Below are 16560 nucleotides of genomic sequence, written 5' to 3'. Positions count from 1 at the left end.
TCTTCATACATTTCGCCTGTTGTTTATAGAACGTAAAAAAAAATTAGAATCAAGCTTAAGGTAGAAGAGAAGTAAGAAGCACTTCGTAATAACAAATTTATATTTCTATTTAAGGTTAATAAGGTATACTATCGGTTTTTGGTAAGTTTCCCACATATCAGCATGGGTTCATTCGTCTTTTATTTTCGGAACGTCAAAAATTTCAAATTTAGAATCACACCTAGTTTTAAGGTAATAATATTCTATTAGTAACAACAAAGATAGAAAATTCAAATTTAGAATTACACTAAAGTATTTAGCTAAAGCTCTTAGTAATAACAAAGGTATTTCACCGTATTTAAAAGGGTATTGCTGATGGTACATACAGATGTTAAATCGAGAGAGCTAATGTATCGCGTCATTAGCTAATGTACAGGAAACCACAACGTTCGCTCCGCTTTTTACACAAATATCTCTGTTTTGCTCTGTGTTCACCTCCGACCTGAATTGAGGGCCAAGATCCATATTACCTTTTGTGGCGTTGTTCTAGTTATGTGAGATATATCATTCAACAGATAAAAACAAATATCGAGTGTAAATACATGTTATACAATTTGTATTTAATCAAATCCAGCTTCAAATTTCTTGAAGGACACTAAGACGAATTGGTTCGGAATTCCTTTCATTGTAATTCTTCTCTATGCATACGTATCGGCCTCTGTACACTCACACAGATATTATGTGTATATATGTGTGTTTTTTGTGTATGGTGTTTTATTTTATTGAAACAAATATACTGTATATATTTCAGTTATCCCTCCTATGACACAGTAGATTGGTTCCGTTGTAGTAAACGCATTGTAGAAGTGTTCTTGCATAGCGCGCTTGTATCAAACCATATAACGCATTATGTACAGATGATTCGCGTTTATCTTTCAATACTAAGAATAATGTTTTATTTATTTAAATAACTTAATTGTGTAAAAACCTAAATCTTGAAAATGAGCACCTTCAAAAGAAACACAAACAAAGGATTTAGAATATGGCCAAGATACACAGCTAAGTAAAGATAAATTTAAAATTACAGACACATTCTAGTTAAGACTTTAGTAGTCACTTGATAAAATAAATAGAACTATGTATTAAAAATGTTTTATTTCTTAAAATAACTTAGTTATAAAAGAACTATCAAACTTAAAAAAAAACTTTAATAAATATGCCTCTTACTGCTGCTCTATGCAGCAAAAAAACGGTGTTTTGAGATGAGGGTGCTGTTAGTGGTGGAGGCAGGGTCTCATCATCATCATCAGAGATAAGTTCCTCTTTCAATTCAATGGCTATATTGTCCAAGACTGCCAAAGCTACTATGTACATCTTGGTGTTTCCTAGAGATGTTTTGAATCCTCTAACAATAAATACCTAAATCGGTTGTTCCATAAACCAAAACATCCCTCTACACTATTGCGAGTTCTAATGTTGGCATAATTGCATGCTTTTTCTTTATGAGTTGTCGGATTTAGAACTAGTGTAAATAAATAAGGAGTGTAAGCATAGCCAGAGTCTCCATGTAATCTACCATGAACTTGTTCCCTCTCAAAAAATTGTTTAAACGGATTTCATTAAAAAAACATATTTTTCATAAAATTTTCATGACACAAAATCGGCGTAAAATCTCATTTCCCATCTCAAACCCAGATCCATTTAAATTTCATACTTCTCTTTACGAGCGACGTAAATGTTTAATTTATCTCAGTCATGTGAATTTTGATTACCTACGACAAATTATATTCAACTTTCGTGTTAAATTACTCGTTAAAATGTTTAATTACTTGCTTGATATTACTAAAATGTATTTACCAGCAGGCGTTGCCCCTATCATATTAATATGTATGTGTTATGTCTACGTTAGCAGACCATTTTTTTGTTCATTTATTTATTCATATTTAACACATCATACACAAAATGATATGGTGTAATGGTTGCAGCTCCTTACAAACGTTGTGTAAAACAAAAAAACTTGGTGATTAAAAAGAGTGGCGGAGAGTTTTTTGGCAGTTATTCTCTCCCCGTTCCGTTCTCTCTCTTGATTTAAGAACTGGCAGTAAATGTAAAATTAGCATATTTCTTTTTTTTTGACGTTCATAAATGTACATTGTGTATATATACTAAATGAATTTTGATATCTACGGTATATACTGGTAGATACAAACTCTTATATCTATAATGTATGAAAATTTAGGTAAACATAAATGTTACAAAATGAAATAAAAATATCCGAAATTTTGTTGAGCAGAAAAACCCCCAGAAAAACAGCGGATTAGGTACAAGATAGGTACTTAATAATAACTTTGTTCGTCGAGTGAACTGTTCGGATATTTGTGAATACAATTAATAATATTCCTACGTGGGAATGAACGAACGAATAAGAACGACACGTATATTACAATACAATAATTTGAAAAAAAGTCGACGGCGTGTCTCAGGCATAGATAACAAATGATCACGGAACAGATAATCTGAGGCCTACTTAAAAGATTGTAGAGCGTCTAGATTTTATTTAGCTGTAGACAAGTATTCGTTAAATGTACTACGGCAGGCAAATAAGTGGCTAGCCAGGCTAGAAATTGAATAAACATATATATTATAGCAAAAACATCTCATAAAACCAACCCAAAAAATCTGTTTCATGCTTGTAAAACTTTTGCCGAGTTCGCAAGAAAAATGTTCCTCTTTAAGTTGTACTAAAGTACTCTAAAATATTACCTTAAAACGAAGTGATAAAAACGTCTTAAGCCTCAGCTAGGGCGTGTTCACATTATTCTGTAATTTAACATTAGTACCAGCTGACTTTTGAATAGGGACACCCACCACATATACTGAAAGTGACTCCAGATATAGTTTTCTATATAGAACAGAGAACAAACGGGAAAGAGCCTCACCTGATACCTTATACCACCGCCTATGGACAATCGATCGCGAGTGCGTTGCCCGCCATTTAAGAACTGGTACGCTTTTTTCTTGAAGGATAGGTTGAATTGTTTCGGAAATACTTTAGTGGACTGCCAGTTCCATGCTTGTTAAATTGCCTTAAGAAATGCTAAGTTGTGAAACGACGGACGTAAGGTGATACGGGTGGAATTTTGTCCGATGATGAAACTTAGCTGCAGGTATTAAAGGAACAACTCTTCTGAACACTCTGCGTAATAAATACGGTAGAAGACGCAAGGTGACCGTATACGCAACGTCATATGATACCAGGTAACAGGTTTATTCTCATTAAAATCATACATCTCTTACACGAGAAAAAAAATGATGTCAATATATCACGCCACCGTCATACGTTACTGCATTAGATTCCATCTACCAAAAGCTTACCTTTTGTTTCCATCAACCCGGAACATAAAATATTTCTCAAAAAACCGAGTGTTATGTGCGTTTTCAAAAATCAGCGTGCAATAGCCCTAACGTGTATAGGTTTTTAGGAGTAAACATAAATCCTTTAATCCGATAAGTGAATTGAAAACCCGCTCGGATTTATTGACAATCTTATTCAATAAATCGCTACTTTATTACTCTTAGGTTAAGGGAAATATGAACAATTAAGAAAATATAAAACAATAAACATAAGATTCATAGTCGAGACTTATGACTCCCGTATGTCGGATGATTTGACGGTAAAACCTCTTGCTACTTTTTTTGATAATTTAAATAATACAATAAAGCTAAGATAGAATAGAATAGAAAATTATGTGAATTGTCTCTGTGTTATAAAGCTCTAGATGCACCACTTATTACATAGGTACATTACTAATTACATATTATGTAATGGTTGTATGGTTATGTATATATACATATATTATGTTATGTATGGTTGAAATTCGTTATATTTTAGACCGGAAATATTTTCACTATTCTCCTAAGTTAAAGTATTGGCAACACTCACACTGTAAGGGAAACAGCTGTTTAATTTATGTCCTGTAAAAATATATTTTTTTAGTTTTGTTATATATTTCCTTACAGTTTTCAATTTAGTTGCTAAATATTTCATTAGTCCTGTGTTAAAATAGGATTTGCTAACAAAATTAACGTCTGAAACGCTAATATTGTAATAATAAGTTAAGTGTCAGTTAGGTTGAAAAATTCAAATTTTTATTTCCTTTAACGAAATATTTCGTTATTAAACTTGTGCCAATTAGTGTTTTTGTGTATTATACATATAAAGTAAGTACTACTTTGGGTATATATAATTTATTTATTTATTTATTCATTTAGGAAACAAAACAGATACATCTCTAAAAGTATAAAACAAAAAAAGAGATATATAAAATTAACTCATTGGATATATCCACGAAAAGTTTCACTGATAAAAAATAAGATATAAAGCAAAACAAAACAAAACATGACAGCAGAATGTTATTTAAGTAGACAATACAATACAAAGTTTATAAATCAGGAGAACGACAAAAATACTAGTACACATAATAAAGAAGAAAGATACAAGGTTAGGACTTTAGTAGTTGTTTTAACCTATTCTTAAATGAAGCAGTAGAGGAGTGCGAATAAATATCGATAATAATAATAGTATAAAATCACCACATACTTAACTTGAGTATTTACACTTCTTATTGGAAGACAAAAAAACACCTTTGTAGCAATATGCTGACTTGCAGAGGCCTTGCCTTACAAGAAGAGTCTAAACTTAAGCTAGCTCTAAGGGAATTGAAAGCTTCCAGGGAGTTCTGTGCTGAGTTAACATCACAGAGAGAGGACAATGAAAGAGTTGGAAGTGCTAGAGGCCAATAAAAAGCTTAAAGCTGAACTATCATTGACATTTCAACAAAATAACACACTTCAGAATTAGTGTGACTTGCTGAAAAGTCAATTGGACGAGCTTGATGGCTTTGGATTAGAATATGAAAGTACCATGAAACGCATATCTGATCTTGAAACGGAATTGTTTGAGGCCAATCAACATATCATAAAGCTTGAAGAAGCCTCACACCAGAAGTTAGAGACTTTAACACAAGTCCTTTTTAAAGACTTAGTTTGCAATAGTTCACTTTCAAAATCAAATTCCTCTTCAGCATATAAAAATATTAATGGATGTAGTATAAAAAAAGTATATAAAAATCAATAAATTTATAACTAAAACACAAAAATTACTGAATAAGCACAACATTATATTAGATAATAAAATAATAATGAAGGAAAAGCTTAAAACATATATTGACATACACTTAATTGAACTTGAAAATAGTAGGATTAAATATGAATTTGACACCCAACAATTGCAAAAGGAGATCTTGGAACTTCAAAATATAGCAGATTCCATGGTATCAAAATTCCAGGAGTCACAAAGCATGGTCTCCAAATACTCTGCTGCTATGGAAGACCTTATCAAGATCTCCACACATGCAGCACAACGCTTTGAGTCTGGAAACTCATGCCAGTCTGTACAGGTTCCATTACCAGTATATAGGGATAATAATAATATTTCCATGCCAAAAATTAAATGTAATGTACTGTGACCAAATGGGCCAACAAATGAACCAATTTTTAAATAAGGAACAAAATATTATAAACAGCTGGTACCCAAATGCTTCTTTTACATGTATTGTAAAGAATATTGTATGAGAGTCTTCCAGTAAAACTGATAATTTAATTATATTTATAGGCAATAGAAGGAATTTAAACAAAAAGAGCTTATTAACTGCTATGAAAAATTGTGCTTAGTTAATACCAAAAATCTGATTATGTTTACATTCCCTTGTAGTAAAAATTTCACAGCATGAAAATAATGTGAGCTATATTTTAAATCACACTATGCATACATTTATAATGTATAATAAAAACTTTACGCTAATTGATACCAATAGGTACATTAGTTGTAATAATTACTTTTTTGACAAAGGATAGCTGTAATCTACCTACATATTTTAAAAGACAGATAGCTGATTCGCTATCATATTTATTTTTATATTTGTTGTGCAAAAGCGATCTGTGCGTTGTCCCCTCGGGAGACGTTCGGAAAGAAGTTTAGGGAATTACATATTTTGACTTTGGCAAGTCCAATATGTGAGAGAGAGCGAGATATGAAAATATTTTGTATGTGCGGAAAAATATAGATAACTTTAAAAATAATAGTACCTTCCATTATTATAGTACTCGTAATAAAGACAAAATTAGCGCACCAACCACAAAGCTGCATAATACGAGTCATTCTTTCCAAGTTAACTGTATACGTTTTTTCAACATAATCCCTAGTGAGTTGTTGTGACAAGTGTTGTCAATAAATAAATTTAAATCGTACAATAAAGTAAAACTGCTTGCTAAGGCGTTATAATATAAATGAATATTTAAACGACCTTAGTGCTTTGATATAAATTGCTTCAGTATAAAGAGGTAACACGACTGAATCTCTCAGTTGCATTTCCAGACTGGGGCGATCGTCAACATCCACTACTGTTTTAATGCAAAGTGGGAACAAACCGTGATTCATGTGGTATCAAATTATTTCGGTATAATTAGTATTATTATTATTGTCTTATGTAGCCAATTTCACATTTCAAGGATCGTCATGTTCGCTTAAATGTCATTGCTTGTGCCGGCTTCCATGCGTCGGGTTGTCTCTCTTCCTAAAATATGGCGAGAGGGCCGATGGCTGGCCATGCGTGATACTCGTGAAAAGGGTGTTACTTGTGGTGACTGGTCGTACTTGAATTCGTGTATGCGGTGATGTTAGTTATTTTTGATTATGTATTTGCGTGTGGTTACCAGGAGAATGTAAGTGCGTGCTCCTATTTCACCATGCCTCCTGCTGATGTCATGTGGAACGTGGTGTGATGGTTGCAGCTCCTTACAAACGTGTAATCCAAAAAAAGACTAAAAAGAGTGGCGGAGAGTTTATTGCCAGTTCTTCTCTTCCGTGCTACGCCCGTACGCTACGATTTGAGAACTGGCAGTAAATGTAAAATTGGAAGCATTTAATGTATATTTCTTTTTTATTGACGTAACGTGTAAACTAACTTTACACTCTTAACTTGTATAATACTTTGAAAAAAAAAACATTAACAAATATTATTAATCGTCACTAGCGTGAAATAAAATGGCCACGACTTAGTCAAAATTGACGATGATGAACTACGAAGAATGCTTAATACTCATATGTCAGAATGACAATTAACGCACTAACACTTGAAAGTTTGTTACGTGACGTGACGCCACCTTGTAATGACAGGCGTTTTGGCGGGTTAACAATATAACTAGTATTTTATATGCCAATACTAACAAATTAAAAAAAATATTGTATAAGTTCCATAGACACTAATTAACAATTTTAAATTGCTCTTAAAATGTTACATCATCTTGATCTGTGGCGTAACACCTGGCTCCTAATATAACACATATCTTCCTCCACATAACGCTCCTTTTTTTCTTGCGTAGGCAACGCATGAGAAATATAAAAATACCATTAAATTAAACACTTTGAAAATATGGAATACAAAATGGCTGACCACAAAATTTTACAGTTCATTGCACTTTAGCGTCGGCCATGATATAAATCGACGATAAATTATAACAGTTGTTTGTGAATCATTTAATTATTTATGAATGTTCGTTAACCACATTATTTCAGCGGCTGCGTACCGATATAATCTTTATTTAAATTAAATGATACGAGAACCTTTTTTTAATGTATAAAACTTCTCCTTATTTACTATTTGTTTATCTTTAAAAGTATTTTTCGATAAACGATATGAAAATAAATATAATGATCTTGATGAGATGAAAGATAATATTACTAAGCTAATTATAACATACCCACGTTTTGTATGTGAATTAAAAAAAAGAATGTGCGTAGAAATCCGATTAATCTTATATCGAAACGAAATATCCATTGTTATGATAAACTTATTAATTCGAATAAATTTGTTATTTACATTAAAAAAATTAAAATTACATTTTGTTTCAGTTGCAGCCATAACCGTGATCTTCGAGGACAAATACAATGATGTCCATAACCTAATATTTAAACAATACAGGTAATAAAAATTTCTTCAATTAATATTATTAATAGAGTATAATGTAGAGATATATATTTTTTTATTAAATTGTAATATGATATTTATTAAATGATGTAATGTATCGCTCTTATTGTCTACTCGCCTGTGGTTCTTAGGCTAACGAAACGTGATGCCATTGCCTAATAATGCCAAGTTCTACAGAATTGTCCCCCTAAAACCAACTTCAAATACCCCTAAATATCGGTTAGAAACGCCAAATTTTTATTGACCACTCGGTTTGAGAAGTAATTTTAAGTATGCATCAAAAGTCAAGTAGGATAAAAAGTTTACAATTTCGATATATTCTCTAAAAATCCCCTTAAGTAAATGTACCTCCTCAAACATCTTGCTTTGCCCTAAATTTGGGGATAAAATCCCAAAGTTGGCAACACTGATTTAGCGCTAAATGTGAAGTCGAAAACGTACTGAAATTATTTTGACATACTAAGTATGTCTAATGTCCCCCCTAAAGAAAAGATTTTACCAGACAAGGACAAGTTAATACCGAAAACGGCATATTTATTTATTAAATATATACAAGCTATAGTTGAAGCAGTGTCCTTGAATATCACAGATAAGTTTTTCTTAAATAAAAGTATGAAATGAAAACGTACATACACGAAAGACAAAACAAATATTTTAAAATATTCCTATGAAAAAATTGAGTACATACATTTTTTACGAAATATGTGTATCGTACACATGTTCATGGTAGTTGGCGGATTCGATTTTTGTTTCATAATATTATCTGTCTGTAACATATATTTAGTTATATCGCTATCGCTAGTTTGCTTCAGACTTCATTTATAAACTTTGGACTCACCTCTCTTTTTATTTAATGTTAAACGAGGAGAACATTAAAGGAGACAAAAGGACAGAATTGTCGTGAAGCGCCTCCGTAATGTTGGACAGTGAAATAAAAAAGCGCTTATCAGCTGTTTCGCTGGAAAGTCGCTGTTTTATTGCCTTTAAAGTTTTATGGTTGCGACTGTACAGTTAATGTCAGTGATACACTGAGTCAAGATATATTTACGGCTTATATAAATTCATTTTGAAGAATAGAACTGACTCAAAAAGTATTGAATAACAATATTTCTTATTTTACATTCTTAGTATTAAGTAAATAAATGTCATATATAGTGTAAACACTATATAACAACACTCAAGGGACTGTGCATATTTTGACGTTACGAAAACGTTATCGTTGCATGGAATGAAGTATCTGTGTATATTCTTCAGAAAACATCTTCGCCTACGCTTTCACAATCGGCCGAAAATATGCATATTATTCTCGCGCTGTCGTTAAAGCCACGAGCTTAATCCAAATCTTCGTATTTAGGTTTCTTTAATTTTTTGAAAGATTTTCCATCCGCCTCTGCTTGTGGAGTTTCTTTATTTGTCCATATTGTGGACACGATAGAGCGACTACTTCCAAAGAGTCTACCCACATCACTTATTTTCTCTCCCGCTTGTATTACGCGTGTTAGAGATACTTTTTTGTTAATACACAATGATTTTATTTGACATTTTTACGGTTAAAAAGATTGCGAGCAATAAACAATATGTTAACGTATAGATATCCTATGACTCCTACTAACAACAGAATATCTACACATGCAAGCAATCCCATTTTATATACAAAAGAACGGTTTGTCGTTAAATGTAGGGACGTAACATGGAGCTTATACTATATATACTGTATATGCATATTGCGAAAGGCAAGCGTATGGCAATTTTCATGGACGTTATTATGTAATAAAGCCTTCTTAGCCCGCTGTAAGAAACCTCTAATTTTAGAAAAAAATCTAAAGCTACGTACCTACATTCTATTGTATTTGCATTAAGATTATTAAATGTGTTACTTTACAAATAAATAAACGTTAAAGTTTAATTAAAAAAATATTTTCTTTACATATCTTTCCCAATATAACGTACTATTGGAATGAAATTAGCAATGAAATCCAATTGCGTGATCTCATTGTACCACCAACCTTTCAATTTATGAGTTAGAGAGTGTCAAAGTAACAACATAGCTAGATGCTTTATTGCGGGTTATATTAAAAGCTAAGTTAAATTTGATTAGACTGTTAACTGTTTGAACCTTTGTCAGTTTAAAGACAGTTCATTTTTATAAATTTATTTATTTTACAGAATAATATAACAAAATCATAATATGTTACCTTGTGTGCGATCTTGTTTCGGAACACGACAAATGCATAGAAAAGTCGTTTTTTTTAAATTTACTGTTAATGTCGGTTAGCGTTAGGCTTTCTAATATCTGATAGTATAATAGTAGACCATTTATTAGCCGCGGTAGCGAATACCTCAAAGTTCTCTCGCCATATCCGTTGCTTGCTCTCTATATACAGAGCCGACTACCGCACAAGTCTATACATCATGCTGGACTCGGTTTTTTATGTCATTTTATATATACAAACAAAGGATCTAGACGCGTTTTATTTATAAAATGAACTATATGTCCTAATAATAGTCTTAATAGTATTGTCTTTGGTTAAAACATAGCTTTTACACATTGAAAGAAAACAATTTTTTAACCGGATTAAAGCTATTTGTATTATTATAAACTTATAATTATTCACATAATTTTAAAATTTCCGACGTAGTCACGGATGGATGGTACGAATTGTTTTTCCGAGAAGTATTTTTAATCGTTTACCTCTATATACTATACAAAATCAATCTATCTATTTTCGCCATAACTATCGTTTATTCACGCATCGTTACAACTGAGGAAGAAGTCCAGATTCCATATTGGATTCGACATTGTTACTTGAACTGTACACCAATTTTTTTGCAATGTTGAACTGAATTACATGTGCACATACTCGTTTGTGGTACATTTCTATTTAATTTAAAGTCTTTCGTAGCCGTCTTATTTAATGGGACCATAATACAGGCCGAGGTCGTAAGTATGGGAGCGCGGAAAAATAATATTATTTTTTTAAGAATCTTTAGAAGCCTACCCTACCTCCTTATCCTTATTTATTATTATTAAAATAGATACCAGCAACGATGTAGCCTACATTGTTGCTGCTGGAAGTCATGAACTTGGAAGCGGAAAATAATATAATTTTTTAAAGAATCTTTCGTAGCTCGTAGCTAATTCTTGTTTATTATTATTAAAATAAATACCATCACGTATACATAAGGTTCGGTACTGCTTTTGAAATTTACCAGAACTGTTTAGCATTTTTAGTATATTTACACCCTTGAAGAAATTATTCATACGTGCTCTATAGTGCTAAGCATAAGTCTAGGCGTTGGCATATTTGCAGTTCTAAGGTAGTTGAAATGCCTCGCGAATTTGTCCGAAAATTAAAACACAATGTGACCTTATCCTAAGTTGGCTTTTTCCCGTGCATCGAACACGTTAAGCTGTCAGCACTGTCTGCTCTCGACATACGAGCCATCGGAGTATGCTATGGACCAGTCTCAATGCCGATAAACTGTTACCAAATTGGCCTATAGATTATTTCTGTCTTCGTGAATCTAATCCTTTCTTAGACGTTGCTCTAGATTTTTTCTTAAATTGGAGGTTAACATAGCGCAAAAGCCTGCCTTATATTAAGTAATATATGTATATAACAAGTATATAATGGGCAGCATAAATGGCCCTACGCTTGCGAGTGCAAGGTATTATAAGATTTAAAAACATTATTTTATTCATAATGTTTTTTTGGTGTTAAGAGAAGCGTTATTATATTTTTTATTTACGTGAAATAATTTTCGAGTGACTCACTACATTTCTTTGCCAAGCATATAACAATGTTCTTTTGTAGCTAACATTCTCAATGGTGTGGGGTTTTAAAAAAGTTCTTTGAAGTATACCCCTTTTAAAACTCGCATCCATTAAGTCGTATGAACGGAAACCCGCAAGAGATACCGCGTTTCCAAACGATTGCGTACGATTAAAGCGCATTCGAGTTATTTTCACTGGTAAGAGATGTGACATATATTTCTTTTTATAAGGCTGGCAAGGAAGCCGTTTAAAAAACGACTCGTACGATTTAGGGTGAGAATGTAAAGAGACGAAACTATTCGTTTTATTCCAACAGACTGGTGTAAACTTTTTAAAGTGGAACTTTTTTATCGGCGTTGTAAAAAAAATAACCGTCACATTTTACGGTTTCGCGTCACATTATTCCGTTACGCGGTTAATTCGAAGTCATTAATCCCAAAAATATATAATAACGATAACAAAGTATAGTAATAATTATATTACAATTAATGAAATTATGTAATAATCTTAGTAGTAATAAGGTGAAATCAAATAATTGTATTATTTGTATTCATGATAATAAAAGAACCTTTTGTTAAACTTTATTTAACCAATTTCTGTAAAGTTGCATATAGTAGATAATTTTTCAAAAAATGAGCTCATAAAGAAGTTTCACTTCTTACACTAGTACACGCACACATTTTTTTCTGATTATGTATACAATAAATTGTGATTGGTCAATACGACGGATTGTGCTGCTTGTCTGTGCTTCGAAAAGAGACTAGATAACTATTACAAAGTAAATCTCTTGCGATCGCGGCCATGTGGGGCCATTCGTGACCGACGAAAGATTCGTTCGGGCTGTCGCAACATCTAAGTGGCGGAAGGCCAGACTCGGGATAATAGAAGACCGCGCGGCCGCCTGGTGGTGGACTAGGTGGACTGACGACATCGTCAAGGAGGTTGGCTCCTAGTGGATGCAGAAAATGGTGCCCTACGTCCAGAATAGGACCAATGGCTGATGATGACAACAAACTTAATCGAAGCACCTTGTTTTGCCCAATTGGGCTACAACTTATTATCATGATACAGTAGCACCCGTTTAACACGATCACGCTTAATACGATTAGTCATTCCGTTTAATACGCCCAAGCCCGAGCCGAGAGGCCGGGAGGTCGGAGGAGAATTCGTAATTCACGCGCACCGGTTTCGCGTTAAAGAGTTCTAATCGCACTGTGCGCTGGTCGCGCTGCTGCTGCGCCCGTGACGTCACACATAGCGGTAAAATCACCGACGACGGTGGTAAAGAGGGGTGGTAGTATGGGTCGCCACAGGTCTAAGTCATACCGGATTCAAAATCAGTACCTTGTAAAATTAATACTTATCGAAAAAACGTGGTATAACTTAAGACGTCTTTGGAACCTGATGTCAATAAACAATTGGTTCAATCATATGCCTTTATTCTACTCCTTATTCCTTAAAATGGCTATATAAGTAATTATATCAAATTATTCGCGGTTATAACGGATTTAACAGCATTTATCCGAAGCTATTATAATTGGTAGTGGGCTGATTAATCAAAGAAAACATTGTTAAGTGTATGTTTTACTAATCCGCTGTTTTGCTGGTAATATTTTTTTGTACTTAACAAAAATTACTGGTATTTTTACTTTATCTAATTATAATTATATATATTGTTTAATGATAGTATTATCATTTGTTAACAAAGCTTGTGTAACATTTAAAGAAAACACTTTTTTACCGGATTGAAGCATGTATTATTATAATCTCCGGGGAAATAAATACTGATAATACAACTTTCTCTACAGCTGTGATAATTTTTGACATTTAACACATTTTGTCTTAAGTCACCTTGACCACGCACGCGCAACGTCGGAAAATTTAAAATTATGTAAAATAATTATAAGTTTATAATAATACATAGCTTCAATCCGGTAAAAATGTGTTTTCTTTAATTATTTAATTATGTTTTTTTGTAACATTTATGTTTACCAAAATTGTTATACATTTTAAAGAGTTCGTAACATATACCGTAGATATTATGTATGATGTGATAAACTAATAAATAAATAAAATATATTTTGAAAACCTCCGCTCCTTGCAAATATTCGATGACCAAAAGTATGGATTACATAACAGATAATCTGTCAATATCTTATACAATTCAATTACTACTTACATCGGGCGAAAAGAAATTATCAGAACCTCTATAATCTCGTCTGTTTCAGGAATCTCGCATTTCCCGAGGCCGGGATTACCGATATCCCGCCTGATGGACGGCATTACGGTGAGTAACGAATGTATTACTACGAGATATTCAATCGAGAAAGACCTAAGCGAGAGCAGATCAATAATCACACAAAGTTTAAATTTTAGATTAATATAAATGATTAAAGAGTAATATTGGCCTAGTGGCTTCAGCGTGCTATTCTGATCCCTAATGTCATAGGTTCGATCCCCGGCTGTGCACCAATGTAATTTATTTCCATGTGCGCATTTATCATTCGCTCAAACGGTAAAGGAAAAAAGTGGACGGTGTGTGTGGTGTCATGCACAGAACACTGATCACCTACTACCTATTAGATAAACAAATTATCATAAAATAGATACAAAAATTTGAGGCCCAGATCTAAAAAGGTTCTAGCGCCATTGATTTATTTTTGAAATGATTAAAGAACCTCATTCTCAATAAAAAAAAGAGTATTTTTCATATGGGAACCTAATTATAAGAAATGCACGCAATTGGAGAGTTTTATTAGTTTTTATCTTCAATCTAGGCTCAGTATGTATATATTTATTAAATAAATATAACTAATTTTTGAAGGTAAACTTATACATACATATCTTTATAGTTCATAATAATAACACAAAAAGGCTTTTAATTCTGATACTTTACATTTATAAATAAATTTCTAACATGTCATGTCATTCTAGATATGGCGCCCCTTTGTGGCAATGGCCGTCTTGAAATCACACCATTTCTGTCTGCACTGTGCCACTCTCTGCCATGTCCTTAATCTAGTCTATCCTTCTAAATTGTCTTCCTATTTTGTGTTTATTGTACCCTGTTACCAGTTTAATACCTTCTTACTTCACTTCCGTTCTTGCTACGTGACCCGCCCATTTCCACTTAGTTTTTTGTGTCTATATTGCGCGGCTTCGGCAAGATAAACAAACGTAAATAACAACCTACTTTGTAACAAGAAAAATTTGACATTTAGGATCATTATCCTAGCTAGTAGATATGTAACGGCTATACCATATTGATGAAGTCCTTAATACTCCGTGTGAAGACAGTTCTGGGCCGGAAGACTCACCTCAATTTCAGTACATTCATCAAGACAAGTACATTTCTAGCGTTCATTATCTACAACGATAGAGGACAAATCCTGGTTTTTAATTTATTTATTACTTACGATGTCATGTGGAACATGGAGTACTGGTTGCAGCTCCTTACAAAAGTTGTGTAATACAAAAAAAAACTTGGCGTTTTAAAAGGGTGGCGGAGAGTTTATTGCTTCCGTTCTACGCCCTTGATTTGAGAACTGGCTGTAAATGTAAAATTAGAAGCATTTAATGTATATTTTTTTTTTACGTTCATAAGTGTACATTGAGTTACCTATATGAATAAATGATTTTTGACTTTGACAACATACAATTTGTTTCCACTTTCAAACAACCGACCTGGGCCTACATTGTTCCTGGTTTTTAGTTTAGTTGAAATATTTATTAGATCAAAAGTCTACAGTGACCACGGATCTCCAGGTCCTATGGTTCTGACATTCCTTTCTCGCTTCATCCCCTTTCATGACACTCACGCATGCTTGTCAGTTATGGGAACTTTTAACTAGTCCCTTTGGTACCTCCTATATTTGGTCAGGGTACGTACGACAATGTCTTCCTAACTGATTTTACCATCGAAGTATAAAAATTAAAAAATATAAATTAAAAATAAAATATAACATATAACATATTCTCTTAGTACAGACGTAATTTTACTTTATTTTGGTTTTATGTATTCTCATATTAAAATACATTACACAAATAGTACGGGAAAAGCTTAAGCAAAAAGATAACGAAAGTTGTTTCGAAAAGTATAAGGAAAATTTATAAATATGAAATGATGTTTATATTGTAGTTATGTAAGATTGTCGACAATCAGCATTATGTATTTTAATTAGGATAACATGTTTTTATCTAAAATATTTATTTTACCTGAATAAGAATTTGAGATTTAAAGATTTATCTCTAGTAGTTTTATGTTATATTATAATATTCATGCTTAAAGAATACAAAAAATATGAAGTTACAAATTGTAGTAAAAACGAGCAAGGAACAAAATGTAGGCAAAATAGCAAAAATAAAAAGCTAAACTAAATACAAACTTAAAAAGGTTTCAGCCTTCTGTGCCTGACATACAGTGTCAATTTTTTTGGGTGTAAGGCATGCCGGTTTCCTCAAGATGTTTTCCTTCACCGTGCGGCCGAGTGTACAAATACAACGAACATTAGACCATAGTTTACAATAAGGTTGATTGAGATTAATTAGGTAGTAAAGAAAACTAAACTGTCGTGCAAATATAACCTTACATACAGTTTTATATGTGATTTAAAAGAAAAATAAAATGTCCTTCCAAAATATAGAAAACACCAAAGTGTTTCAAGTTAAGCGAAGCAAAAACTTAGTTCATTTTCTTGTTGGTAAAGTATAAAGTTTCGAGATAAAATAGGTTTTAAAAAATTCCAAAAGTTTGTCTTT

General features: G+C 32.6%; 1 protein-coding gene across 1 annotated transcript in view; it reads left to right on the top strand.

Moving 5' to 3' along the window:
* LOC123710957 (Down syndrome cell adhesion molecule-like protein 1) overlaps positions 1-16560 on the top strand; it is a 120966-nt gene that overhangs the window by 59983 nt on the left and 44423 nt on the right. Inside the window, exons 3-4 of the mRNA XM_045663301.1 lie at positions 7952-8021; positions 14031-14089. Of these exons, the coding sequence (XP_045519257.1) occupies positions 7952-8021; positions 14031-14089 (129 nt within the window). The remainder of the gene's footprint in view (positions 1-7951; positions 8022-14030; positions 14090-16560) is intronic.

Source organism: Pieris brassicae, chromosome 6 (assembly GCF_905147105.1).
Source record: "Pieris brassicae chromosome 6, ilPieBrab1.1, whole genome shotgun sequence".
NCBI classification, from domain to species: domain Eukaryota; kingdom Metazoa; phylum Arthropoda; class Insecta; order Lepidoptera; family Pieridae; genus Pieris; species Pieris brassicae.
The sequence above is the reverse complement of the archived record's forward strand: the minus strand, read 5'-3'. Positions and strand labels throughout refer to the sequence as shown.